The following is a 26,480-nucleotide window of genomic DNA, read 5'->3' on the forward strand; positions in this document are numbered from 1 at the left end:
GTTGCTTTGAGCTCCCAGCTGTGCGTGGATACGTAACTACAGGTTATATCTGGCTTATCACCGGGCCAGTTCTGCCCCCAGGCCGGTTCTGCCCCACCAACCCGACCGGACACGCCGGTTCGGATCGAGAATTTGCGCTAATGAGTCCGGCCACGTCGCGCCGGGGCTTCATCAGCAGGTCGGACCGTGTTGGGTTTTAACTTTCAGGCCCAGTGAGAACTCGAGCCGAGCTGGACCAAGAGCAGGACTTTAGCGGTGGATGTCGGTGCTGTCCTTACACTACGCAACGAGCCGCTGTTGTTGTGTTGTAGTAGTCAATACGTGAGAGTCGGCGGCTCTGTGTCTCTGTTGTCCGCTGCAACTTGAGGGAGGGAGGGAGGGGCGGGGGGGAGAGGAGAAGTGGCGCTCACTCAATCTGTGAGGGAGGGGCGGGGGAGTGAGCTCAGCAGACTGCTGAGAGAGGGCCGAAAGAAACGGAACTCCAACATTTGTCCCGCGGGCCGGATTGGACCGCCTGGCGGGCCGGTCCCGGCCCGCGGGCCTTGACTTTGACACCTATGGCATAATACATTCAGAATTAGTTTAGTTTAGTTTAAGTTTATTTTGGACATGTTAAAAGAAATAAAACATAATACAGAAATGGACAGACATTACAAATAAAAACTTTGCAAAGACAACATATGAACAAAAAAATAAAATAAAATAAAATAAATTGAAAATAAAGATAATTTGATTTTTTTGTTTGTTTGTTTTTTTTTCATATCCGAAAAGGAGTGGGAAGAAGTAAAACTTATTTACTCCCACCCCTTATTCATAAATTATCTATCAAGTTATCTAGTCATTATAGTCTATACAATAAATTACTTTATGAGTTATTTAACTGGATTTATTCTAATATATGTAGCCTATATACATATAGATTTATTCTAACATATGATTACTACTAATCTTTATCTCTCTATATAGTCAGATACATATAAAAACATATACAAACACATTCATACACAAAGACAAACTGAAAGTAACACGAACAGAGCAACAAATAAACTAAGTCGGTAAATAATACCCAAATAAATAATAATAAGCACCTTGTGGTTGTCAGACACACTCATTTCTGTACATACTGAAAATAATTTCTTTGTATTTCTTTTTGAACTGGATTATGTTTGGACATTTCCATAGTTTAATAGTTGTTGTTTAATAGTTCTATTAAATAATAATATAATAATCTGCTCATATCAGCAGCTAAGATAACATATGTGTGGCGCCGTGTGGAGTAGTGGGTTGAGCAGGCTCCCTATGCGGAGGCTATAGTTCTCGCTGCAGTCGGACCTAGTTTGAATCCTGCATCGGGTGGCCCTTTACTGCATGTCATTCCCCCTCTCTCTCCCTCCCCATTTCCTGTCTCTCTCAACTATGCAATCAAATAAAGGCAAAAAATGCCCTAAAAATTTACTTTAAAATAATAGTAAATAGTAAAACATCTACAGCTAATTGACTTAATTAGAGCGAGGCCACACTGTTGCATTAACTTCTCCATTTTAAAATCACAAACATAGCTGCAACTAAAAAACTTTTTTACAACCTTATGTGAATGCAGCAGTAAAATGTGTTGGGTACATCTGTCCAACCCTCCAGAGCTGAGAAAGTTTTATGGAGAAGTCTGCTTTTATTTTGAAAGCAGTAATGAGATCCCCTCAGACTTCCTTGTGAGCAGCTGGTGTTTCCCTCTTAGGTTTGATACCCAGACCTGGTCCCAGTCTCTCTCCTCTGCACAAGACTGAGCATCCTGAGCTCTGTGTCTGCTCCTGCTGCTGCTCACTGGGACTTAAAACTTTAGACCTGGACACCTGGAGCTGCACTTACCCAGAAACACACCACTGAGGAAGAGTTCAACAGGTGTGAAGCTGTTTTTGCAACAGGTGAGAAATATTCTTAAAATGTATGAGTTTGTTTTGACTGGCTTGGTGAAGTGACGGCTGTGACAAGACTTTGCTGCCTTCAGGTGATCCCACACCTCACCCATATAATGCTAATTAATAGGTGCAAAAAAAACAAAAAAAAAAAACAACCTTATCTATAGCCCACTTCCCTATTATATAATTGATTATCTTTATGGATTATTGTTAACATCTATTGGGTTTCAGGTGGGTTTGAAATCTCCTATTGTTCTTATTCTAGCTTGCATTTATTATCATTCTTGCTCCTCAAAGAATGACTGGATTTGAAACTTTCACTGGAAATTAACATTTTAGTATTTTGTTTCAGTTATATATATAACAGCACTAAAATATATCATTGGAACAAGAGCAAAAAATAAATAAATTATTGAACTAGAATTTAATTAGTCACTTGATAAAAACATTGTGCTGAAATGATTTTCTAAGCATTTCTAAGAGTGATACGCTTTGACTTAAAAACAACTGATAAAATTTCTTCAGGAACTTGTTAAAGTTATAAACTGGCTTCTTTCCATAATGAAGTGAAGTGAAGTGAACTTTATTGTGCCTGGAGGGAGAATTTGTCTCAGACACAGTGCTACATTGCTTTATAGTTTTAAAAAGACATTATCACACACAATAACAACATTATTCCTGAAAACATAAACATCACAGATCAAATTATCCACACTGACAGCACAAGACATGCAACGAATGATGCTGTGTTCACGGTTTATTGAACAGTAGATCGTAAATGATCATATTTCAAGTTTAAACACTCAAGTGGACACTGAAGACTCATTGGTCTGATGTAGTCGTGCAGGTGAGGATTAAAGTCCATCATGGCCACGCCTTCGGCCTGTGACTCCTCCTCCATCATGTCTCACACTCTCCTGAGTGTCCTGTCTGAATGTGAGCAGTGTTGAGATGTGATGGAAAGGCCAGACACCGGGGCATACGCCTCACTGTTTACATAGGCCCCGGTGTCGTCAGAGCTGCCATAATACAGGCTTCAGGGGGAACAGATCAGGTCTTATGGGCCCCCGGTCTCTCTGGGAGTGGACCTCACCACAGTGGCTGAATGAGAGCAGTGTGGAGCTGGCCACCAGCACAGCTCACACAACCACACACACACACACACACACAGCTTGGCTGAACTGTCACTTAGTGCTGAGGAGGCGCTCCTTCCTTGTTACAAGCACTTTTCAGTGTTTTTAAAAAAGTGAACTTGGTCTCTGACTGCAGCCCTTCTCTGTTTTCTGACATCCAGTAAGAGATCATCTAATTTTAACCAGCTTAGGTTCTGGCTCTGTTCATACAGTATGTATGAATACTAGCCTATTTTATTGTTAACAAGACAGTAAAACAAATCAAATCCAGCGCTGGTAGAGGAAGTCTTTTACTTATTTAGATACAAAAAGAAGTTCCTCATAAACTCTGTTACTTTGATGCATGTAATGTTCTGTCTGTAAATGTACAGAAAATGCTTTCATAATAATATGTAATACTGATAATGATGATGATAACTATATTTATAAAACTGAATTTAAAAAGCATTTTGACAATCAAAGCAAGAGCAGAAAAGCAGGAAACTGTTAGGATGAACAAAATAAATAAAAACAGAAATGAGGCCAAGTATAGAGGGGAGACATACAATACACTTGAATATAAAGGAGAACAACTGGAGGGTAAAAACAATAAAGACACACATATATGATATGCAAATCAACTGCTGATGGACAATTCTCACTGATCAGCAGTGAAAAAGAAAAGAATAACTGTCTGTCAGTAGGATATGGCAAAGACGGTTCATGGCCCATGTGTCTTTCATCATTGAGGGAGGTGTTCAATGAGGAAATTAAGGGCAGAGATGTTTTTTTTTAGGTATCAGTTTCTTGTTGAATCTAAACTAAACTACAGTCTTTAAGTTTGAATGCATAAGTGACGTGGAAATGCTGCAAAAAAGTAGAGCATCATTTCTGAAGGCATCTCATTCAATCATAACACCAGTGAGCAAAATCTAAAGAGTAAGAGGCAGAAGGAAAAAGACATTTAACTACCGACTTAAGATTTGACACCTGCATGAGAGATGAGCCCACAGAAGCTTCTTTAATTCGTTCCCCTCAAGCTGCTTCACATCAGGCACTTCAGAGTTCATCATCAGCTGCACAAACTTGGCCAAAAGCAGTGTGAACCCTGGTGAGAAAGTGTGTTGGATTTCTGCAGAGGAGTTTTGCAGGAGCTTGTTGAATGTGTGCTGAGAGCCAGAGCCTCATCTCCCCACCACCTGCCCACACTGACAGTCTGTCCTTTTGCTGTGTACTCCAGCTCTCTGTGCTGCGTTCAGGGTTGTTGTCTGAGTCAGATCTCATTCAGTCTTTTATTTTTCTGTTCTCCAGTCTGCACGTCAGCGGTCAGGTTATCTTGCATGATGTGGTGGAGGAAGCAAAAGTTCATTTTCTTCTTCACCACTGTGGAAACTTCTTTTCTGCATTTTGCTCCTTGTGGTGCAGCTAGTGCCTTCATGAGCCCACAGTGGTCTGCCCAAGTCTGAAAACATTTGGTGGTTCCACATGAGAGGTTGTTGTATTTGAATCATTTTTTTTTTAATGTTGGTGCTCCTCTCACTTCTTCTGAGCTCAGCTGGAAACAGGAATGTCAAAAATCTGTGCTCACTAATCAGGTTTTAGCAACATTTCAATCCAACTCCTCTGATTCTTGTGGGGTTCTTGAGGGATTGTGGTGAGACCATAAAATTATGATCTCACCACAATCTGACAAACTAATCCTTTAAAGTAAAACGGATGGATTTATCTCTTTATTGTATTACTTAGTGCTATAAAGTTTAACATTGTTGTTGTGCGCTCATCTCACTACAGAAAGTTCATTATAAGCATTCTTGACATATTTTTTTAAAAACCCATGGGGATGATTTAAAAAAAAAAAAAAAAAAACCCTCCAGATTACAGGGGCACAGTATGGCCTCTAATGGACTTTGATCAGGGTGAGAAAATGCTTTATGACATTAATAACATTATCAAACCTTTATAATACAGATTGATAGACTTATGAATGGAGAGCCATCAATTCTTGTTCTGTAGCATTTGACTCATGATTGTATCAAGTTGTGTTTTGCTAATTTTCCTTTTGTTTAAGCAGGTAAAATATGATCAGGTGGACTGTGCTGCTGTGTGCGTGTCTGAATGTCATCTCAGCAACATTTGACTACATGTATGATGAGCACTCGTTCATGGGTAAGATCTCTGATCATGACATCTTATTATTTCATGAATTAGACCTACAGAACTGCAGTAGGCCTATACTGCAGGTTAGATATATTTGATAATTACATTTGACAATCTCCAGAGCACTTCTTGGCCAGCTGGAGTGTGCTGTCATCTTTCTTCCTATGTCATTTCTTTCTTCTTACACAGACCCGGAGGATGTGCTGAGTGTGAGCATCCCTCTGCAGGGGCCACAGCGCCCACTACTGGGAGGAACTATGGTGTTACCGTGTTATTTTGAGGTGCGTGATTTTGAGCTTTTACCCAAATTTCAGTTTGTATGTTTGTTTGAGTACCACTATACAGTATATTCTACAGTATATTTATGGGGACAATTTGTGGAACAATGGACCAAATGACAATGTGAAATGTGTATGAGGGAATTCAGTTGGACTGGGGTTGATGTGGCAAGTTCATGAGTTTTTACTGTAGTTATGTATTAGGATAGCCTATTTTAAAGAGTATTGGATTCAAAAATTGAAATTCACAGTTACAGAGCCACAAATAAATAAGTCACCATACTCTGCAAAGCTGTTTTGGTTCTTTTATCTCATATTTTTGGTTTTACAGCACATTTACTGGAATGGGTCACTTGATGGTTTCATAGCATTATTTTTAAAGCAGTTGGCTGCTGTTTTCTATAATATAAATATAATATAAATTACCAGCAAACAGCAGACAGACACAGTTACAGAAAATACTGTGAAAAAACACTTAGCGGCTAATGAACCAGATTGTTCCGTCAGAAGTTGGTGGAGACCAAAAATAGAGCTAGAAGGAGCATAAATATTGGACTTCAACATTGCCTGAAAACCGTGCTGCTTTTGTAACATTTATCTGTAGGTGCTTCAGCTTGTTTTTGGCAGCTTTCTTACCCATAGATGCCAAAGGATGACGAATACAGCTTTAAAGAGACATGTATAGATGTAAACAGACAAACAAAAAACATATGTATAAAACAGATAAAATAAAACATAAGAAGAAAGACAAAGCAATTCATGTCCAAGGGGTCTAAATAAAAATAAAAAAAATGGTATGTGGAACTGATGTGACAATTCATGAGGTTTTACTCGTTTGATCTGGATTTTTTTTTAAGGGCATTGAATTAATTTGCCACAGAGCTTGCCATATGAGATGTGTGTTTATGTTCTGAGGGTGGCAAAGATTGTGTACAGAAGAGGGTCTGTATGAATTAGATCATTACCGTCAGATTACTGTGTTTATATTTAGTGAACCTAGGAAATAATTTGTTGGTGCATGCATGATGCTGTTATCTTGTGTAGGACCACACTGTCCCAGACCCAGGAGCTCCCAACATTGCCCCCCTTTCCCATCGTATCAAATGGAGCCTTGTCACAAAAGAAAAGGTCACAACCATCCTTGTGGCTCTGGAAGGACGAGTGCGTATCACTGAGAGCTACCTGGACAGGGTCCATCTGGTGGACTACCCCAGCACCCCAACAGACGCCAGCATTAAGATATCTGAACTACGGTCCACTGACACAGGAGTATATCGCTGTGAGGTTCAGCACGGCATTGAGGACAATCACGACATCGTTCATGTGCAAGTTCAAGGTAAGCTGATGTGCTGTCACAGAAGTGTCAGTGAAGTAATCATGGTGGATACAACTGACGTAGATATCCAGGAGAAAAGATATTCAATTGGTTTTATAATGTCACATCATCACTGTGATCATGATTAGCAAATAGGCAACGTCGGTAACGCTCAAGGTCTCAACACATTAGTGGGTGTAGCACAGTACCATAAACACTGGGTGCTCCAACCTCCATAATGTGATGTTGCTCTTTTAGAGAGACTTTGTCAAAGTTTAGAGTAAAGGCCTTAAATGTTTTAGTTTTTATTTAGCTCATTTGTTGGTCTCTCTGGGTGTCAAGTCATTAACACTAGAGTTCATTATTGTATTATTTTTATTGTCTTTATCAATAAACCTGACAATTATTTTCTTTTATAAGTGATTATTATTCCCTGAAGCCCAGTTTAACCTTTTTGGTTCTTTTAAATTATTCTGTCCAGCAGTCAGCTCTAAAGAGTTTCTGTGTGTAAAGTAATAATGCCACGTATAGGGGAGGTCAGCAGGGGCCAAATAACTCAATATTTAACTCAATGCAATGATTATCTCTCACAGACCCAGATATAATAAAAATCCTATTACTACAATAAAGTTGAAGGTTTGGTGGAACTTTCCTCTCAGTGTTTTTTTGTATTGAACAATCATGTTCACCTCAAAACTAAAGCACTTGTTTACCTCTTCAGGTATTGTGTTCCACTATCGTGCCATCATGGGTCGCTACAGCCTGACTTTTGAAAAGGCGAAAGCAGCGTGTGCTGAGAACAGCGCAATCATGGCTTCACCTGAACAGCTGCAGGCCGCCTACGATGATGGTTTCCACCAGTGTGACGCCGGCTGGCTCTCCGACCAGACAGTCAGGTCAGTCTGTCATGTGGTTGGCATCAACTCTCTATTACCCCCGACTGACAGAGGGTGGAGCAACTACCTGACCAGTGGTCATGAAAACTTATGTGTAAACAAAAGTGAAAAGCAAAGAATAATTAAAGCAGAAGTAAGCGGGATGTTTGTGTTAATATAAGTCTTAAATAGTTATATCTTCCGACAGCAATCACTTACATAGAGTGTTTGGTCCGAAACACGGGTTTGTCAGTCACTCTGCTCTGCTGTAAGACGAGGAGAAAACTTTCCTTGTATCCTACAACCTTTATCCAATGAGGAGAGAGAACGGCATAAAGGGGCGGTTCTCTCTGTGTGTGCAGCCAAGGGATGCACATGAATGTGGTGACGTAGGGACGAGGGCGGGGACTGCTAACTCCATCGGCTGACAGGAAGTTAGCCAAAACCACCGGATCGCTTACTTCTGCTTTAATTAAAATCCTGGACTTCATATCGGCCATTTCATAACATTATATTTTTTTAAATTCACTTGTAGGGGAAGTTTATTTTCCAAATCTCACAAAAATATTTCTTGTTCTGGATAAAGAAATATAATTATCTCAATTGTTATTATATAGCATCATGAAAATACTCCTTTGAGGTTTGGACAAGGACGTTCTATTATCTTAGAATTCAGTCATTGACAAACAAACAGGAATGTAGTGGGTTTAAAGTTGTGGTACAGCAGCAAATATCAGATGTCAGTGTCAAAAACTATGTTTTAATTTAAAGGTATCCGATCCACGACCCTCGTGTGAACTGCTATGGCGACAAAGAGGAGCTGCCGGGGGTCAGGACGTATGGAGTGAGAGACCTCAATGAGACTTATGATGTCTACTGCTTTGCTGAGAAGATGACAGGTAGCCTATACGTTGATGATGATGAACTCTGCTACCTCCCTACCTGTAGTTTATTGTTCATCCTCTGACAAACCTCTCTTATCTGCTGCAGGAAGAGTCTTCTACACCGCTGCTGCAGAAAAGTACAGCTTCTCTGAGGCAGCGGAGGCATGCTCTAAGCAGGGAGCTCGTCTGGCCACCACCGGTCAGCTCTACCTGGCCTGGCAGGGTGGGATGGACGTCTGTAATGCTGGTTGGCTGGGAGACAGGAGCGTCCGCTATCCCATTAACGTTCGTCGGCCGCAGTGTGGAGGCGGTCTACTGGGGGTGCGAACAGTTTACCTCCACACCAACCAGACAGGATACCCATTCCCTGAATCTCGCTATGACTGTTTCTGCTACACAGGTACGACATCATTCAGATAAAGAATACTGAAAGTGCTACTCTGCATATTATCACATTCACCCACATGTCCACCTCTCAGAGATGTTATGTTGGCCTCGACATGTGTGAAAATGTCTGGATGTTCCTCCTGCGGCAGGAAGCTGGTAGCTAAGTGGATGATGATGCTCCACTAATAGCCATGTATAAGAGAAGCGGTTAATCAGCTGATGCCTGATCTGAAGTGTACAATGTGAGTTAGAAGCTGGCCTGATTACAGACCAATTTGCAATGGATACAATTACTATGTATGGTGTCACATTGATAGGAAATTATCTGTAATGACAAGTCAGCAGCATCAACCACTCCTTTGGGATGAGGTGAAACAGAAGATTCATAGCTTGAATGTGCAAAACAAATGGTTTGGTGCAAGAACCTGAAGGGAACTTTCCCAACATATTATTAATCAATGTTTTGAAGAACTGAGGCTGTTTGAGAGCAAAAGGATGAACTTCCCTGATAAAGAGATAATAGGGACCAAAAACAGGCTAAAATTAACATAGTTTCTAATGAATGATAATATTGTGATTGTTGTGTTGGTAATATACAATTATTACACACTTATACACAAGCTCATTAATTGGGGTTAAGTATTTATAAGTGTGTAATGATTGTATTTTCACACTATAAATAATGGATGTTATTTCAGGAAACATGAGCGGTTCATATGTTCATTTATTAAGTGTCAGTAAATGATAAACAAACTATTTAGATGTACAATTATGCTGTAATTATACTGATTTCAATGTATACTAATGGTTATGAGTGTGTAAATAGACTTTTATAAACAGCACTGCACTTAATGTTTAGTTCACGTACTTAGTAAGTTAAGCAGTTACTTTGGTTCATTACAAATTATGAACTAATTAACCAATGCTTGATAGTGTATATTTATTACAGAAAGTTCTAAAGTAACATCTCCCTCCACCATCACCTTCAGACTCTCCTGATGAGGAAGGTTCAGGCATCATAGAAGAGGGAAGTGGCACACTGAGTGTTACCACAGTGACACAGAGCCCGGAGGTGTTCTTCAGGAGGACGACCACAGAGAGTGAGGCCATCGGAGAGGTGGAGACTCAGCAACCCACCGTCGTGGACGTCACCTACACTGAGAGCCCCACACAGCTGCCACTTCCTCAGCCGCCCAATGTCACAGAGCTGATCACAGACCTGATTGAGTCAGTCACTGCACAGCCCGACATCGGCAGGGATCCCAGCAAAGGCTTTGTGATGCCTCCACATGGTCAGTAATGTAACTGCTGATGTATGTAATGATCCAACTCTAAGATTAGATAAATGTTAATAATGTTCCTTATATTGTTTTTGTGGGCAGGTGTGGTCTTTCATTACCGCTCAGGCTCTGGTCGCTATGCGTTCACCTTCGTTGAGGCTCAGCTGGCCTGTCGTAGCATCGGGGCCTCCATCGCCACACCAGATCAGATGCAGGCAGCATATGAGGCTGGATATCACCAGTGTGATGCAGGATGGTTGCTGGATCAGACTGTAAGGTGAGTCTGAAACATATTTACAATGCAAAAGATTTCTGTCCCAAATTAATTGCACAAACTCATCACATTGGTTCATTTATAGGTATCCCATTGTTTCCCCTCGAGAGAAGTGTGCTGGAGATCTGGGAGATCAAACTGGAGTTCGGTCTTACGGTTTGAGGCCAGGAGATGAGAGATATGATGTATACTGCTACATTGATGGGCTCAAAGGTACGAAATGATAATAACGGCCCACTACCATAAAAGCCCAGTGACTGATGAACAAATTCCTATGTGACCCGCTCTGGCGAAATGAGTCAGGAGGTCGCACCATTCTTTTTTGCACAAAATGTCCAGGTGAACCTTCATCCCACTTATGCAGAATGTTTATAATCTGCTCCTCAGGTGAGGTTTTCCACGTGGGATCCGCCGAGGGTTTCACCTACGACGAGGCTGCCTCCAGCTGTCGAGAGCAGAACGCCTTTTTGGCCTCCACCGGAGAGCTGTATGCAGCCTGGAAGATGGGTTTTGACAAATGTCGTGCTGGGTGGTTGGTGGATCGTAGCGTCCGTTATCCCATCAACAACCCTCGTGCTCAGTGTGGGGCGGGGATTTCAGGAGTACACACCGTATTTGCTGACCCTGACCGGACACACTACCCTGAACCTAATGCCAGATTTGATGCATATTGTGTCAGAGGTAAGCTTCTATTTGTTGATATCAGACATACTCTGAATTCTTATTTTCATCATTGCAACTAATGAAATTCTTTTACCATTTTCTCTTCCTGTTAAATGCCTGCAGTGGACATTCAGCTTATCGCAAATGAAACTGGACTGAACATCACAGACATCCAGGAGATCCTTCTGAACCTGACGTCAATTTCTGATTTGTTAAAGCCTGGTAAGCTCCAATTAAATCATGAACATTAAAATTTCCCTTTTATTTTCCAGGTTTCTGACACTATTTCTTTTCAATGTCTTTTTATAGCTGTTCCTTCCATCGCCCCTCCCATCCCTGTGGAGATATCTGGCTCTGGTTCAGGCTCTGTAGACTTTAGTTCAGGTTCAGGGGATCAGTCTGGTGACTTGCCTGGCTCTGGAGACCACTCTGGTTCTGGGGATCAGTCTGGAGACCTGTCTGGTTCTGGAGACCTGTCTGGCTCTGGAGACAAGGTTACCTCTGGAGACCAGTCTGGCTCTGGAGACCTGTCTGGCTCTGGAGACAAGGTTACCTCTGGAGACCTTTCTGGCTCTGGAGACCTCTCTGGCTCTGGAGACAAGGTTACCTCTGGAGACCAGTCTGGTTCTGGAGACCTCTCTGGCTCTGGAGACAAGGTTACCTCTGGAGACCTGTCTGGTTCTGGAGACCTCTCTGGCTCTGGAGATCAGGTTTTCTCTGGCTATCAATCTACTTCTGGAGACCTGTCTGGCTCTGGAGACCTGGCTGGCAGTGCAAGTGCTGAGCTGGCCAGTGGAGAATCAGGTCTTAGCAGTGCAGATGCTTCTGGATCAGGTCTCAGTGGAGAAGAATCCGGCTTCACTATTGTTTTTTCAGGCATCAACAGCATTATCTCCGGAGAGGGCTCAGTTTCAGGTGGACTGCAAGAAGCTGAAGAGGGCAGCACAGAGGTCCTTATCATTGATGCATCTGAAGCAGGCTCTGGAGTGCTCAGTGGTAGTGGGGACCAGTCTGGATATGTCTCTGGATCTGGATTCAGCTCTGAAGAGAGTGGCTCTTCCATGTACAGCTCTGGTTTCATTACTGGCCAGGACTTTTCCGGCTCCGGTGGTTTCCCCTCAGGATTCTCTTCTGGAAGTGCCAGTGGAGAATCAGGAGATCTTCCAGGAAGTGGAACCCCTCAGATCATACTGATTGATGATGAACTGATTGATGCATCTGCTCCTATCACCCACAAGGAGCACGAACTTGGAGGAGGCCTTCTGCTGTTCAGTGGCTCTGGAGACATGTCAGGATCTGGGATGCTCAGCGGTGATCTCAGTGGCTCGGCTTCTGGTAGTGGCTCAGAGTTCGGTTCAGGGTTCTTCTCAGGTGTGACCTTTGTGGGGTCAGGGTTCACTGAGCTAACAGGGTCATCCTCCGGAGAGCAGGAGGCTTCTGGGGTTTTGCTCTACAGCTCTGGACAGGGAAGTGGTGAACATTTGTCTGGATTTGGAATTTCAACATTCATCTCTGGATCTGGATCAGGAATGTCTGGATCTGAGTTCTCTGCAAGCGGAGAAGAAAGTAGTGTTACATTCTTGAGTGGGGATTTCATGACAGATGTATCTGGAGACACTACACTCCCTCTGGAGCTTGGACAGGGGTCCTTGGAGTACAGTGGAGAGGGAAGCAGTACCAGCGGTAGCTTTTACTCCGGTAGTGGAGATGACTTCTCATCTACAGCCAGCAGCATTCCTTCAGGAGCTCCCTCTGGATATCTGCCGCAGGTGGTGCTGCCCTCTCTGTCCAGTGAATGGACACTCAGAGAGAGCACAGCGGGGCCAGAGGAGGCCCTAGGTGGTGCTGAACTGTCACAGATCCCTCATGATGATGTCTATGTGACCCATAGCCCAGCACTCGCCCCTGCAGGACTGGCTGCCCCCCCCACTGCAGCCACACCAGCCTCTGTGCAGACACCAGGCATTGCAGGAAAAACCGAGTCAGCAGAAGGTAGGTCAAAAAAAAAAAATCACGAGTTTCAGCTTCTAAAATTGTAATATTTCTAGTTTTCTATTATTCACAAATGAAAACAATGTCACATGTCAGCTTGGCCTAAGTGAAACTGTGTTAGACATGTTTCATTATCATCTAGCCCACACCTATATCTACGTACAGTCTACATGATTAATTAATTAACTTAAAGCAGAAGTAAGCAATCCGGTCGTTTTGGCTAACTTCTTGTCAGCCGATGGAGTTAGCAGCCCCCGCCCTCGTCATGGATCTATTGGTCCTCGTCCCTACGTCACCACATTCACGCGCATCCCTTGGCTGCACACACAGAGAGGACCGCCCCTTTATGCCGTTCTCTCTCCTCATTGGATAAAGGTTGTAGGATACAAGGAAAGTTTTCTCCTCAGCTTACAGCAGAGCAGAGTGACTGACAGACCCTTGTTTCGGATCAAACACTCTATGTAAGTGATTGCTGTCGGAAGATATAACTATTTAAGACTTATATTAAAGCAGAAGTAAGCGATCCGGTCGTTTTGGCTAATGCTGCATTCCAGGTAGGCTTTTGAAACCGTAAATTACAGCTTCAAGTCACAACTTACGACTTTGTAGCGTTCCAGGCAACCCACTCATGTTTTTCCGACCTGTTACCTGTGAAAGTGCACTATAACGGCCACTCATAACTTCCGACCCGTGAACTCGTACCAGATCGAACTGGTACGACTTCACAGGTCGGAAAAACACGAGTTACGAGTTGCCTTGAACGTACCATAACGTCTTGTCAGCCGACGGAGTTAGCAGCCCCCGCCCTCGTCATGGATCTATTGGTCCTCGTCCCTACGCCACCACATTCAGGTGCATCCCTTGGCTGCACACACAGCCCTTCATGCCGTTCTCTCTCTCCTCATTGGATAAAAATGGTAGGATACGAGAAAAGTTTTCTCCTCGGCTCAGAGCAGAGCAGAGTGACTGACAGACCCGTGTTTCGGTCCAAACACTCTATGTAAGTGATTGCTGTCGGAAGATATAACTATTTAAGACTTATATTAACACAAAAATATCGCTTACTTCTGCTTTAACACAAACATTCCGCTTACTTCTGCTTTAAAATAATATATACCAAGATCAACAATAAATACTTTGACCAATGACCACAAATTACATACATGACACTTACAGCACTGGCCTGTGTATTGACGCGGAATTTGTGGTTGACAACATCGTATCTCACCACTGCTACTGTCCAAAGTTAGACAAACACCTGAAAGAAATCTATTGCAGTCTATAAAGAGTCTCGCAGACCACATTATTTCTGCCTCCCCTAACTAACAACTGTAATTATTTCAATTTGTCTACAGTCCATTGGCCTGCATCTAGTCCTGTCTGTGTGGGGGGAAAAAAATCATTATCTCATTACAGACATCCAAATGCACCCAAGCAAGTGTTGTACAAAGGTATAATGAGTTCATATCTCTCAACAGCAGATCAATAGATCAGTTTTGACTGACTCCTTGATTGTGGTCACAATGTTTCCTGTTCTCTGATGAGAGTATCAGCAAACGTCTGAGTTAACTGTCGGCAGTCCTGGAGTTTGTTTTTCAGTCAGAATCACTAACTAATTGTTGATCAGGTTTGCTGATGACTCATATGTATTTGTCCTGAATTAATAATGCAGACGCAGAGTAGGTCCTGTACCAAAAGACTTTCTTGTGACCCACGGCACAAACAAAACAGTATTCAAGTCTATTAACATTACATTGGAATGGTTTACTACTATAGCACCACTGTAGATGTAAATTAAAACGGTGCTTTCAGTACCAAAAATACTGAAAGCATGTTCGTGGGGGTGGGGGTACTATCATCTACTGCAACTGCTCGGAAGCCTGAGCCACCAGTTCAGATGAAGTTTCATGTTTCTCATGGCTCATGGAGAGATTCCCCTTTATTCTAGGTGCCTTTAACCCATGTGATCCCAACCCCTGTGGTTCTGCCTCATGCACAGCGGAGGATGGAGTTGCTCTCTGCCACGGTGAGTCCCAAAACAGTGGCATGTCCTTTAAAAAAAAAAAAAAAAAAAAAACTCTTCACCTTTCTTTCTCTGAAAACTTCTGAGATCAGACTTGGTTCATCAGACTTCACGTGTAACATTTCTTTGTGCAACTTTATTGTTAAACATTTTGCATGTTTGATATTGTTGGTCTGTTGATTAATCAGCACATGAAGTAACAACTTCATATAGGGCTAAACATTTAACTGGTTGTAAACGAATCACTGTTTATGAATGAGCCTTACCAAATGTCTTGTTTCTCTCTCCCCGCTGTTCTGTCCTGATGTGTTTTGCATCTTATGTTTTGTCCGTGTCTGATTTGCTCTGTTTTTGCATTTCGTCTTTGTCTGGCTATGGGTCCTGTGTTTGTGTGGCAGGTTTGAGTCTTAAGGTGTTTGTCAGATATGTATCAGCTCTGCTGTGAGATTGCACAGCCTGTGTGTCACGTGTTTATCACAACTGTCGTCAGCCTATATGTTGTTTTTGGTCTGCTGTGCCAGTGCGCCGCCTCCGCTCTGCTGTTACGCATGCTGATCCATGAGCAACATATGTGGTGTCTGGCATCATATGAGTGCTCTCCTACTGCTTGAAATTAAATACTGATAATCTGCTGCAAATAATCACAGATTCAAACTTAAACTTCCTGTAGGAAATTCAATTATATTTTAACCTTTGTAAATATTAACTCAGATTTAGCCTTCATCACCACTGTGTAACCCTGAAGGCTTCAAATGATAATATTTACCAATAGCAATCAAACATAGAGGATGACTCATTGTGCAGTAAGTTTAGTCTGGATCTGACGTTGCAGCAGCTTCAGTATTACTCACTAACTCCTCAGTCCTGAGGTCTTATAGTCCTGCTATCACACTTTCACCACCCTCACATTGCTGGCCAAGTTCCCACTTCCCACCCCCACCCCATGCTGAAACAGTAGTGTCATCCGCCCCCTTTTTTGCAGAGGTAGATGTGTGCCATTCCAACCCGTGTGCCAATGGAGCCACCTGTGTGGAGAGTGCAGACTCTTACAAATGCTTATGCCTGCCCAGCTACGGAGGGGAACGCTGTGAGATCGGTATGAGATCAGCTTCAGCTAATAAATACTAACAACAGCCTCTCAAAAACAACTGAACGGAGAGAGACACTAAACATCAAGAGCAGACGGCATCATCTCTCAGTGTGGCTCTGTGGAAGCCATGAGGAGTCCTGGAGGTGGAGGAGGAGTCGAAGATGCACAAAGTGTATCAGTGATGATGTCTCTGCTACTATCACAGGAACCAGGGCATTAAAATTAGCAAAAGGATCAGTTCACCCAGATAACACATATGATATCATGTCATACTGTAACTGTTCAATGCTTCAATGATGAAACATTGAACAACTGACCCTTTGTCAAACCCTTTTGTTGAGCACATTTGGTGGTGACTCTTTATAAGACTCACCACCACACGTCGAAGACCCTACGGATGATAAGTTGACCTTGGTCTAAGATCATTTTGTTTGACAAACATGAGGATGAAAGTTTCTTAAGTCAGGAACAAACATCATCCTGAGACACAGGGACTTTGTTTTAGGATGGGTTAGAGAGTATAGAGCATAAAGTCTGAGCAGTAAGAGAAGTCTCAGAGGTTCACAAATAAATCCAAAAATATCATTATGGCTAAATCTCAGTGAGAGTAAGTGGGAAAATATGTTTGTTTTTTTTAATTTTGGTGAACAGGCTCTGTAAATCAAATCATCAAAGTGAAGAGTATGAATGAAGCCTTTGAATGTTACACCAAGGGAAAAGAAAATTGGAAATTTACAGTAACATCACTGTTGGGCATGGCCCTGACAGTTAAACTGAATGATTATGTGTAATTTTCCATTCTGTATTGGGACGTTTGTTTTGTGCGTCAGAATGGAAACACTGTCCATCGTCACGTTGATGCTGGGAGCCAGAGCGACTGAGGGCAGAGCACTGGGAAACTATGTTCCTGTCTGACTCACAAAACAAGTGCTGAATACATAAAACTGAAAGACTGGGTTGTGAACTGTATCAAGCATTTCATTAGCTCCAGTGACAAAATTAGCTCCTCCCCATCAGCCGCTTCATCTGAGAATGAGGAATGAAGTTAAATCTTACCACCAGAGTTTCGTAGTTTGAAAACAGAGTGTATGTTTGTGAGAGTGTGTTCAGATTGCTGTACATTGATTTAAGTGACCTCTTTCACAATGTCAACTGGTGGGTGTTGCGGCTGCAGACGAGCAGCAGTGTGAAGAGGGCTGGACCAAGTTTCAGGGAAACTGCTACTTGCACTTCTCTGAGCGAGAGACATGGCTGGACGCAGAGAGTCGCTGCCGAGACCTGAACGCCCACCTGGTCAGCGTCATCACCCCGGAGGAGCAAGACTTTGTCAACTGTGAGTGTGTTTAACACTGTGTTTCTGTGTTTTTGTTTCCATGGAGATGGGGACAAGAAAGAAAATAAAAAATAAAGGCCTAATCAAAGTCTCTTTTTCTGCCACAGCAAATGCACAGGACTACCAGTGGATTGGGCTCAATGATAAGACGGTAGAGAATGACTTCCGCTGGACCGACGGCACTCCACTGGTGAGTGACATTAAACTGAGGCGTAGGCCCAGGTCACCTAGCCTCGTAAACCAGCCTCTCGCGGAAATTCATTTCATTTTTAGGGAGAGTCTGGCCTCATCCCCCCTGCAAGCGTTTGGGGTGGGCGTGGGCGGGAGCTGGGCGGGAGTAGTAGCAAAGACGGTTTAATATCTTAGTAGCGTTGACAGACAACCCCATTCAGCCAATCAGCAAGTTGGTGTAGTGACGGGGCGTTGCACCAGTCGGTCCCTGATTGGCCAACGTGCTGTGTCAATCACAGCGGGCGACGCTGATTGGCTCGGCCTTCTGAGGGTTTCAGTCCAAACGCTTAGAATGGGGATGAGGCCAGACTCTCCCTCGGAATGAAATTAAATGCACTTCCGCGAGAGGCTGGTTTACGAGGCTACAGGTCACCATCAACGCTACACATTGGTATTGGTTGAATGGTTAGGATATTACAACATAAACTGTGATTGTACCGATGTGAGGACTGTTGCCATGGTTACCACAGCGGCTTCATTAATGGGATAGTTCACCCAAAATTGAAATTTCACTCATTATCTACTCACCCTCATGTCGACTAAGGGCTGGGAGAAGTTTCAGAGTCCTCCGTGGCTTCTCTGTGTTACAGGGGGTCTCGGCGTAGCAGTGCATGTCCATATAATGGTTGCAAATGGATACCAACTGTCTTCGTAACAAAAAGACACACCAAAAAACACCTAAATACCTCCATGCTGCTCGTATGTAATGTCCGTCTTGTATTGAAGCCCCGAAATGCGAAATTGTCCCAAAAAAAAAAAAAAAGTCTATATTTCAAGCTTGTTTTGTAGCGGAAGCTTCTCGAACCTCCTCTTCTCGGTTCATCCAAATTTGACGAACCGGGATGAGGAGCTTCGAGAAGCTTCCGCTACAAACAAGCTTGAAATATAGACTTATTTAATTTTTTTCTTGCTTTTTTTTCTTGCTTCAATACAAGACGGACACTACATACGAGCAGCATGGAGGTATTTGGATGTTTTTTGGTGTGTCTTTTTGTTACGAAGACAGTTGGTATCCATTTGCAACCGTTATATCAAATCAAATCAGCTTTATTTATATGGCACTTTTCATACATTGAAGTAACACAAAGTGCCTCACATATTGACATGCACTGCTACGCCGAGACCCCCTGTAACTCAGAGAAGCCACACAAAGTGCCTCACATATTGACATGCACTGCTACGCCGAGACCCCCTGTAACTCAGAGAAGCCACGGATAACTCTGAAACTTCTCCCAGCCCTTAGTCGAAAATAAAATCGAAAAAACTATCCCTTTAAATAAGTCTATATTTTAAGCTTGTTTGTAGTGGAAGCTCCCAGTGTCTCAGTTCGCTGCTCTGCCTGTGTCAGTGCAAGAAAATGAGTGAAATTTGAATTGTGGGTGAACTATCCCTTTACGTAAGTTTAGGCACAAAAGCTACTTATTTTTCTCAATTGCTAAAACACTAAACCCTGTTGTCTGAACCAAATTCTCAGTTGCCTGAACCCACTGATTGAATCAGTCACTCTTTTGGCAAAACCATCAGCACTTTTCACCTGTTTAGACACATCTTACCAACACATTTTCATTGTGATGCACCTGTGTTGCATAATGCTGAGCACAGGTGGCAAAAGTCAAACACAAGTAGGAAGCACAAGTTTCACCGGTTGAACACAACAACTCAAAATTGATAACACTTGTGTACAATGATGTGAGATGTGAACTGGGAAGAAAAAAGAAGAAGGAAGGAAAAGGGGATGAAATGGATGTGGAGAGGGAAGGAGGAGGGTGAAAGAAAGGGAAGGAGAGAAGTGCTACAGTGTAAATGCACAGGTTTTTTGTTTTGCAACATGCATTTAGCCTACAGTGAATGATAAACATTTATTTCTACAGCTTCATGTCCTGAGCATTGTGTTTTCTATTTTTCTACGTAGTGTTTAGTGGCTGCTCAGTAGTGTTTTTAATTTTGATTGACTCGGGGCACGATTTGACAACATAGTTTTGAGGTGAAAGTTTGGTTTTGCAAGAAGAGTCTGAGGTTTTGTGAATGTAGCTTGAAAATTGGGGTTTGTGTTCACAGTTTAGAGAAAATGAGAGAAGCTGTCAAGAAATGTGTCTTAGCAATCGAGAAAAACTGTAACAAGGTTAAAGGCAGTAAATACTTGGTAAGAGTTAGAAAGAGAGCATGATTTCGGTTAACACTCCTGTACTCCTGCACTTTGGCACTCTTACGTAATACTATGCCACCACTTCTCTCTGCTCCTGTCATAATTACTATGGCCACTAGATGTCAACTTAACAAGCTGTTAAACAAACAACCCAGGGCTTGTTTTTTACTGGTAGACGACTCAAAATACCAATATTCAGGTCATGAGCAATTCATCGTCTTTTACACATCTGCCTGATAGAGTCCAGTGTTCTACAGGTAGGTGTGGTTGGGAGTGATGGTTTTCAAACAGTTTGGCCTGAAGCCTCCTAAAACAAAGATGTGGTTCCCTGAAGTTTTATGTGGACTCTCATCATACCGGAGGCCACAAGGCTTCTGAGACTCCTGATGTCATATAATCACATACATTTTATTCTGCTCATTCGAAGTTCCTTGTTACATCCATGAAACGCTGCAGGAAAGTCTAAATCAGACATGATCAAAGCATCAGTGTTGGGACAATATGAATTGTCCTCTGGCCCCAGTAGTCCCACATCAAAGGTTAGGAACCTCTAAAGTACTGTTATGTGTTACATGGTATAATCACAGTGTTTTCTATGGTTGGGTACTAAGCAGAAGCCCTGGCTCGTTGCTGGAAGTTCTTTTCAGTGACCAAACCAAACAGCATCCACAAGAAAAAAAACATCTCTGAAATATATATTCCCCACAGACTAACAGCATGAAACAGGCATTAGAAACACTCTAATCCAGTACAAACTATGCTTTAATCATGTTTATGTACTGATTTGCATTTGACGACAAAGTTCAATATGCAGGAAAAGTTTTCTTTTTTTACTAGTTTCACTGATCATCTCAAACAGCAAATGCAACGTGAAATGAGCTGTTGTCATTTGTGATAAGAGGTTATCTCAGCAGTTGAAGTGAAAATGCAATGTCATATCAAAACAAGCACCAGAATAGCACTGCACCACCTGATCTGCATAAACACAGTCACAGAAGCAAACGTCACCCCACCCAAGTGGGTTTATTTAAAGGTACAAACTTACCAAACAGATTGCACAAAGAAAAAAAGGGGACTTTATTACCAGGTGTTTGGATGATATTAGAAGCTGCACTTGAGAAGGGTTGATGCTTCAGGTACTCTAAATTTTTTAATGTCTGATCTAGCAGATGATCTCCATCAGCAGGAGCAAATTAGTGAAACTTTTTTTTTTACTCCTCTTCTAATACATTATGATGCATTTGAAGACATTTGATAGTGGTGTCTCATTTTGTAGGGGAATGTTTCTCGACGAAGAGGTGTGAATGAGAAATAGGATTAGGGCTTTAAAAGTCCAGCCTGAGAAAGGGTTGGAGAAAGAGATGAAGCCATTAAACTGAGATAGAATCCAAAGAAAGTTGCAGGGAAACCGTGGGTGAGGTTTAACTTTGCTGCTGGAGCTGCAAAAGGACACCTATCACCTAATTGGCTGTATTTTTTCATACAGTGGTACTCTGAACATGGCCTCAAGGAGGGAGTGTGCCTGAAATTAACTACTCCCTACAATGTGTCAACTGAGTACACCTAAAGGCAAGAGAAGCAAGGCGAACAGCAGCTGTCAGCGAGGTGACAATAGTTCAAACAGGGATAATGACACTCACTTTTTCAGCAGTCTCTCCTCGAGGGCTTTCGAGGAGAGACTGTTGCAGTTGTGTGTATGCATGAAAATGACAGGAGAAGCCAAGGAATGAATGTTGTTGTTCTTTTCTCAACTCCCCAAACTTCATAAACACATGCACAAAGCAAATGTGGTTGTTGGATTGTCAGTTCTGGAAAGTTGCAAATCATGTCAGCACCACCAGTTGTAATGTCCATACAGAAATACAATTAGTGATGATGCCAACATATACTAAAACATCCCAGTGATTTTTCATGCAGCACATATGCAACACAACACATGTTGTGAGTATAATTATTAACATTATATTTAGTTTATTATAGGTTTATTAAAAACATATCTGTTAAAAGATCTTTATGTTTATAGATGTCTTTCTGATTCATTTCTTCTTGACTTTACTTTCTGGCAACACAAACCAAGAGTTTTGGTTTAAAATCAGCATGTGTATTTGGAGCTATATATAATAGTCTTTGAGCCTTTATAGCGGCAAATCGGACAGTGTACATTTTTGTTCTGGGGAGAAGTTTATTGTGTTTAGTCTAAATGTTTTTGTGAAGAAAGTTCAGAAGGTCATCACACAAAGCCAAGTTTCATGGTAACCGAGCCATTTGTTGTAATATGTATAGTACTGCTTCGAACTATGTTCACCATGGAAATAGTGCTCTTCTTCATTGTAAAGTATTTTTTTGTATTTCCTTCTTTTTTTTTTTAGCAATTTGAGAACTGGAGGCCCAACCAGCCGGATAATTACTTCAACTCAGGAGAGGACTGTGTGGTGATGATCTGGCATGAGAACGGCCAGTGGAATGACGTGCCCTGCAACTACCACCTGCCATTCACCTGCAAGAAAGGCCCAGGTGCAGTAGGCTACCGGCCATCTTTTCCACAAGGTTCTACATGTAAAAGGTTGTAACAGTCAACTTTTGCCCAGTGAGATAAAGCGGAAGATGCACAAGTCTGACATTAAGTACATACTGTTTGCACATGGATGAACAGCTCTGTCATGATTACGAGTCACAGAATGGACCCATGACATGTAGGAGGTTTATCAAAGCTTTTGTGGAAATTAAAAAAGCCACATAGAGATTCAACTTTCATTTGATTCATAAAAAAGATATGGATAAGTGCACATTTAGATGCTGCATTAATTAGCATTTCTTACATTGGTCCAGTAGTGACAGGCTGTTTTTTATTTTATTTTATTTAAAATATATATAATATATAATTTATTTAAAATATAATATTCGTTTTTCAATAGGGGGCGCTATATGTATTCAAACTGGCATTTAAAGGGTTAAAATCCTGAAAATGATTTATCATTCGGTATTTTTGAACAGAGCTTAAGTGACTCAAGAGATTCATGCGAAAAAAGTAGAAAAAAATATTGATGTATGATGATTTTATAGCAGTTTTTGTGGGCGAGGACACTTTTGTCCCGAGGGTGCTCAACAGGGTAAAAAAAGAAAATCTGACACTACATAAAAAATACAAATGCAAAAATATAAATGTTTTTCTATCTTTTGACATATCCAAGACTCTAATCACCTGCAAAGCCCCAACCCTCTACTATTAATAACAAGTGTTGTGAGAGGCACATGGTTTGATATGGTCCCTTGTGGCCCCTGGTTCTGTCCTCAGTGTCTTGTGGTGACCCACCGGTGGTAGAAAATGCTCGCATGTTCGGCTACAGGAGGGAGGAGTATCCCGTCAACTCCATCATCCGGTATCAGTGCAACCCAGGGTTCACACAGCGCCACCCACCAGTGGTTCGCTGCAAAGCAGATGGACAGTGGGAGAAACCCCAGGTGGAGTGCACTGACGGTAAGTCCATGTACCCTGTAACTCATCCTAGGACTAATAGTTTACAGAGTTAACAGCACAGTGATATATGTCGTTTTCTAACATTAACTCATCCCCCTTTTGCATCTCAACTTGCTACAGTGAAAGCCAGAAAAAGAATACAGCGGAGGGGCAGCAGTCCAGCAGCCAGCAGTGATCTTCACTGAGGAGGACAAAGAGGAATTCATTATTTAAAAGAACATTAACAGCACAAGAAAATCAATTTTCCATTTTGGTGAAGATGATTTGAACGGTTAAATTGCTGGAAAGCCCACGTGAAGGGTGCTACATCATGGTAATGTGATTCTCGTCTCTTCTATCCCCTGCCCCTAATAATATATTTTAATTAGATACACTAATTTTATTGCTCTGAGTTTATTTTCATTGTTTGAATTGTGATATAATTTTATTTTGGTGAATTCATTGCTGGGATACTTTGTTCTGTATGAGTTTTACCTTTATGGATATATGGATGGTTTGGCTCATTGTAGTCTGCTGTAGATGTGTATCACAGATAGATGTTGGTGGATGTTGGCACGGTCGAATTTGCTCTAGAGCTGTTTAATGATGTAAGATACCAAAGAGTCATATGTTTGCAAGCATAACTCATTGAAATCCCAGTAGGAGAAAAAACATGGCAAGAGGAGATGCTGTTTTATTTTAGAAAAATCCCATCAGTCATCCCAGTTCCCCCACGGTTCCCACTGGTATACACTCAGTCGGTCTAGCTGAAGTTTTCAGGGCTCATTTTTCTTTCAATAAAGAAGCACCTTGTTGCCACGCGGTCCTGTGATACAGCATGAAAAACTACTTCCAAAGAACAAGGCCATCCGAGGCTCTGTGTGTTTTTATAGCTCTGAGGTGAATCAACACATCAGAGAGCTGTTATGGATATAAACAAAACAAATATCCCAGTTAATGGTTGAGCTTCTCTTCTTTAAAGATCTGGCTCTCTACACAATGGCCACATCGGAAATCAAAAGTATATTATTATGTGTTATTGTATTTAGGGACAGTGAATGGTCAGCCAGTGTAGAGAGGGGGGTATTATATTGTTTAAAAATGCATGGATAACAGTGGTGAGGACATCCATAGCTTTGCACTCAGTTATCAGCAAATGAAAATAGAGATTTAGACAGAACGGCCTGGCTTCTCTCTAACCCCCACACAACCGACCAATGAAAGGTGAGTGTGAAAGCCAGATTGTCAGATATGGAAAGTAATAGAAACTGTCAGACAAGGACCAAGTTTTGTTTGTTTGTTTGTTTGTTTTGTTCCCTTCTTTTCTTTTTAAATGGACATATCTAGAATGTATGATCATCTCTCATTCATTTGGCAGCAACATTTTGTTATTAATGTAAAATTAGGAACTCCATATTCAGCCTGCATGGTCAATGGGAAAACTCACACATTAATTCATCCTCTTACCACTCTCATGTCTGTACATCAAACAATAACTACGAAGCATTTAGTTGGGGATGTAGGAGAACTACTAATCTCTGTTTAAAAGTACAATCAAGCTCATTTAAGATGGTACATGTTGTTTAAGTATGTCTCCTGGGAGTTATTGTTACAGAAATGTTAGCATGTAATTCCCAGTAAAACTAAAGTTTAAAGGGATAGTTCAACATTTTGCAAATTAGCAATTACCATAATCCCTATAGTTTTAGGAGTAGGTTCGTTACCTTCAATTGTCGGTGTACAGTAAATTATTTTTAGAACGGCGGAGCCGAGCCGCGAGCTGCTCAGAGCTATGCTACGGAGACTAATGGGATTTCTTGGTTTCCCTCATCAAACTCATCAAATACACAATCCAACAACTCCACAACGCTCTGGTGGACAAGTTGTGACCTGCACATTCACCACGCTATGAGATAATAACGGAAAGTTACTAGGCTGAGTTGTTTTCGAGGCAAATGCAGAGACTGCCGTTCTAAAAATAGCTCGCACTGACAATTAAAGGTAATGAAGCTACTCCTAAAACTATAGGAATTATGGCAATGGGCCAATTTGCCAAAATGTTAAACTATCCCATTAAGTTGTTTTAATTACATTTTTGTACAAACTACAGGTAACATGTTAAATAGTGAACTTCAGAGGCCTTGGTAGGCAAATGTTTCTGTATTTTTTAAAACTTTGAACAGAGTCAATCTGGCTGCTCCCTATTATGCTAAATTATCCACAAAGCTAGCTGTGTAGCTTCGAACAGACATTAGATGGCGGTTCTCACCCTCTCGTTAGAGGTTTTAAATGGCAATATCTTAAAAACAGAATCTCAAAATGGATTTACACCTCAAAACTTTATTCTGGTCAGAAATACAAGAGTGAAAATAGAGGGGAAACAAGATTTAAGCTAAACAAACCCAGTACTAAAGTAACAGTAAAGTCTGTTGAAGTGTCTTGGAGGTTTACAGCAGAGACTTTTGTTAATGTGAACACACAAGCTTTTATTTATTGATTGACAGTGACACAAAGTCTCTCTGCTGGACTGAGCCAGTAACTCTTATTGAGGAGAGATTCAATACTCTTGATCAGAGCAGAGCACAGCTATTACATTTTTAATCTGTAGAGGGTTAAGAGACATTTCTTGTGATGTTCTTTTATTTTCTGTGTTCGGTCATGATTATCTGCCACGAGGCTGTGCAGTGCATAGTGTTTTTAAGTGGAGTGAGTTTCAGTAATAGAACCTGTTATCTATTTCAGTTTTGTAACCTCAGAGGTAGTCACCTCACTGTAAACATTACAGTGTGTCCTGCTTGTTTGTTTTATTTTAACCGAACTTGACTGCTTTCATGTGTGTACTTGTTTTGTGTAATTGTTGCTGTATGCGGGGGCTGTGCCTCCTTCAAACATATCATATAGGCACCTGCTGAATGATAAACCAAAGACTGAGCATTTCTCGTTGAACATGTGTTTGCTCCAGCCTCTTTTATTCACTGATTGAAAGGACGAAGTTGGTGACATTAATCTCATGAAAATACTAAAACCACATATGGTTATTTTAAGGTTGTTTTGACCCACACACGTC

The 26,480-nt window shown here is 41.7% G+C and overlaps 1 protein-coding gene across 2 annotated transcripts; it reads left to right on the top strand.

Annotated features, from left to right (window-relative positions):
• The first annotated feature begins 1,774 nt into the window (after nucleotides 1-1,774).
• LOC146990198 (aggrecan core protein-like) lies at nucleotides 1,775-24,062 on the top strand. 2 transcript variants are annotated; one of them, XM_085770468.1, is made up of 20 exons: nucleotides 1,775-1,922; nucleotides 5,100-5,194; nucleotides 5,375-5,466; nucleotides 6,508-6,799; nucleotides 7,500-7,674; nucleotides 8,425-8,552; nucleotides 8,644-8,937; nucleotides 9,914-10,216; nucleotides 10,307-10,481; nucleotides 10,564-10,691; nucleotides 10,866-11,159; nucleotides 11,265-11,363; nucleotides 11,451-13,133; nucleotides 15,082-15,159; nucleotides 16,139-16,252; nucleotides 17,421-17,579; nucleotides 17,687-17,769; nucleotides 22,326-22,470; nucleotides 23,252-23,434; nucleotides 23,555-24,062. In XM_085770468.1, the coding sequence occupies exons 2-20, from the start codon at nucleotides 5,107-5,109 to the stop codon at nucleotides 23,617-23,619; spliced, it is 4,578 nt and encodes a 1,525-aa protein (XP_085626594.1). In that variant the 5' UTR covers nucleotides 1,775-1,922; nucleotides 5,100-5,106; the 3' UTR covers nucleotides 23,620-24,062. The 2 variants fall into 2 exon arrangements, with proteins under 2 accessions (XP_085626594.1, XP_085626603.1); XM_085770477.1 differs by lacking the exon at nucleotides 16,139-16,252.
• The last annotated feature ends 2,418 nt before the right edge of the window (nucleotides 24,063-26,480 follow it).

The sequence above is a fragment of the Trachurus japonicus genome, chromosome 3, assembly GCF_045865225.1.
Source record: "Trachurus japonicus isolate A0001 chromosome 3, Traja_1.0".
NCBI classification, from domain to species: domain Eukaryota; kingdom Metazoa; phylum Chordata; class Actinopteri; order Carangiformes; family Carangidae; genus Trachurus; species Trachurus japonicus.

What these genes read in the sequence shown, in the direction of transcription:
- LOC146990198 (XM_085770468.1), top strand. Translation starts at nt 5,107, where the DNA reads ATGATCAGGTGGACTGTGCTGCTGTGTGCGTGTCTGAATGTCATCTCA. An exon ending in TGACTGTTTCTGCTACACAG is followed by an intron (nt 8,938 to 9,913) that starts GTACGACATCAT and finishes CATCACCTTCAG; the next exon opens with ACTCTCCTGATGAGGAAGGT. An exon ending in CTACATTGATGGGCTCAAAG is followed by an intron (nt 10,692 to 10,865) that starts GTACGAAATGAT and finishes TCTGCTCCTCAG; the next exon opens with GTGAGGTTTTCCACGTGGGA.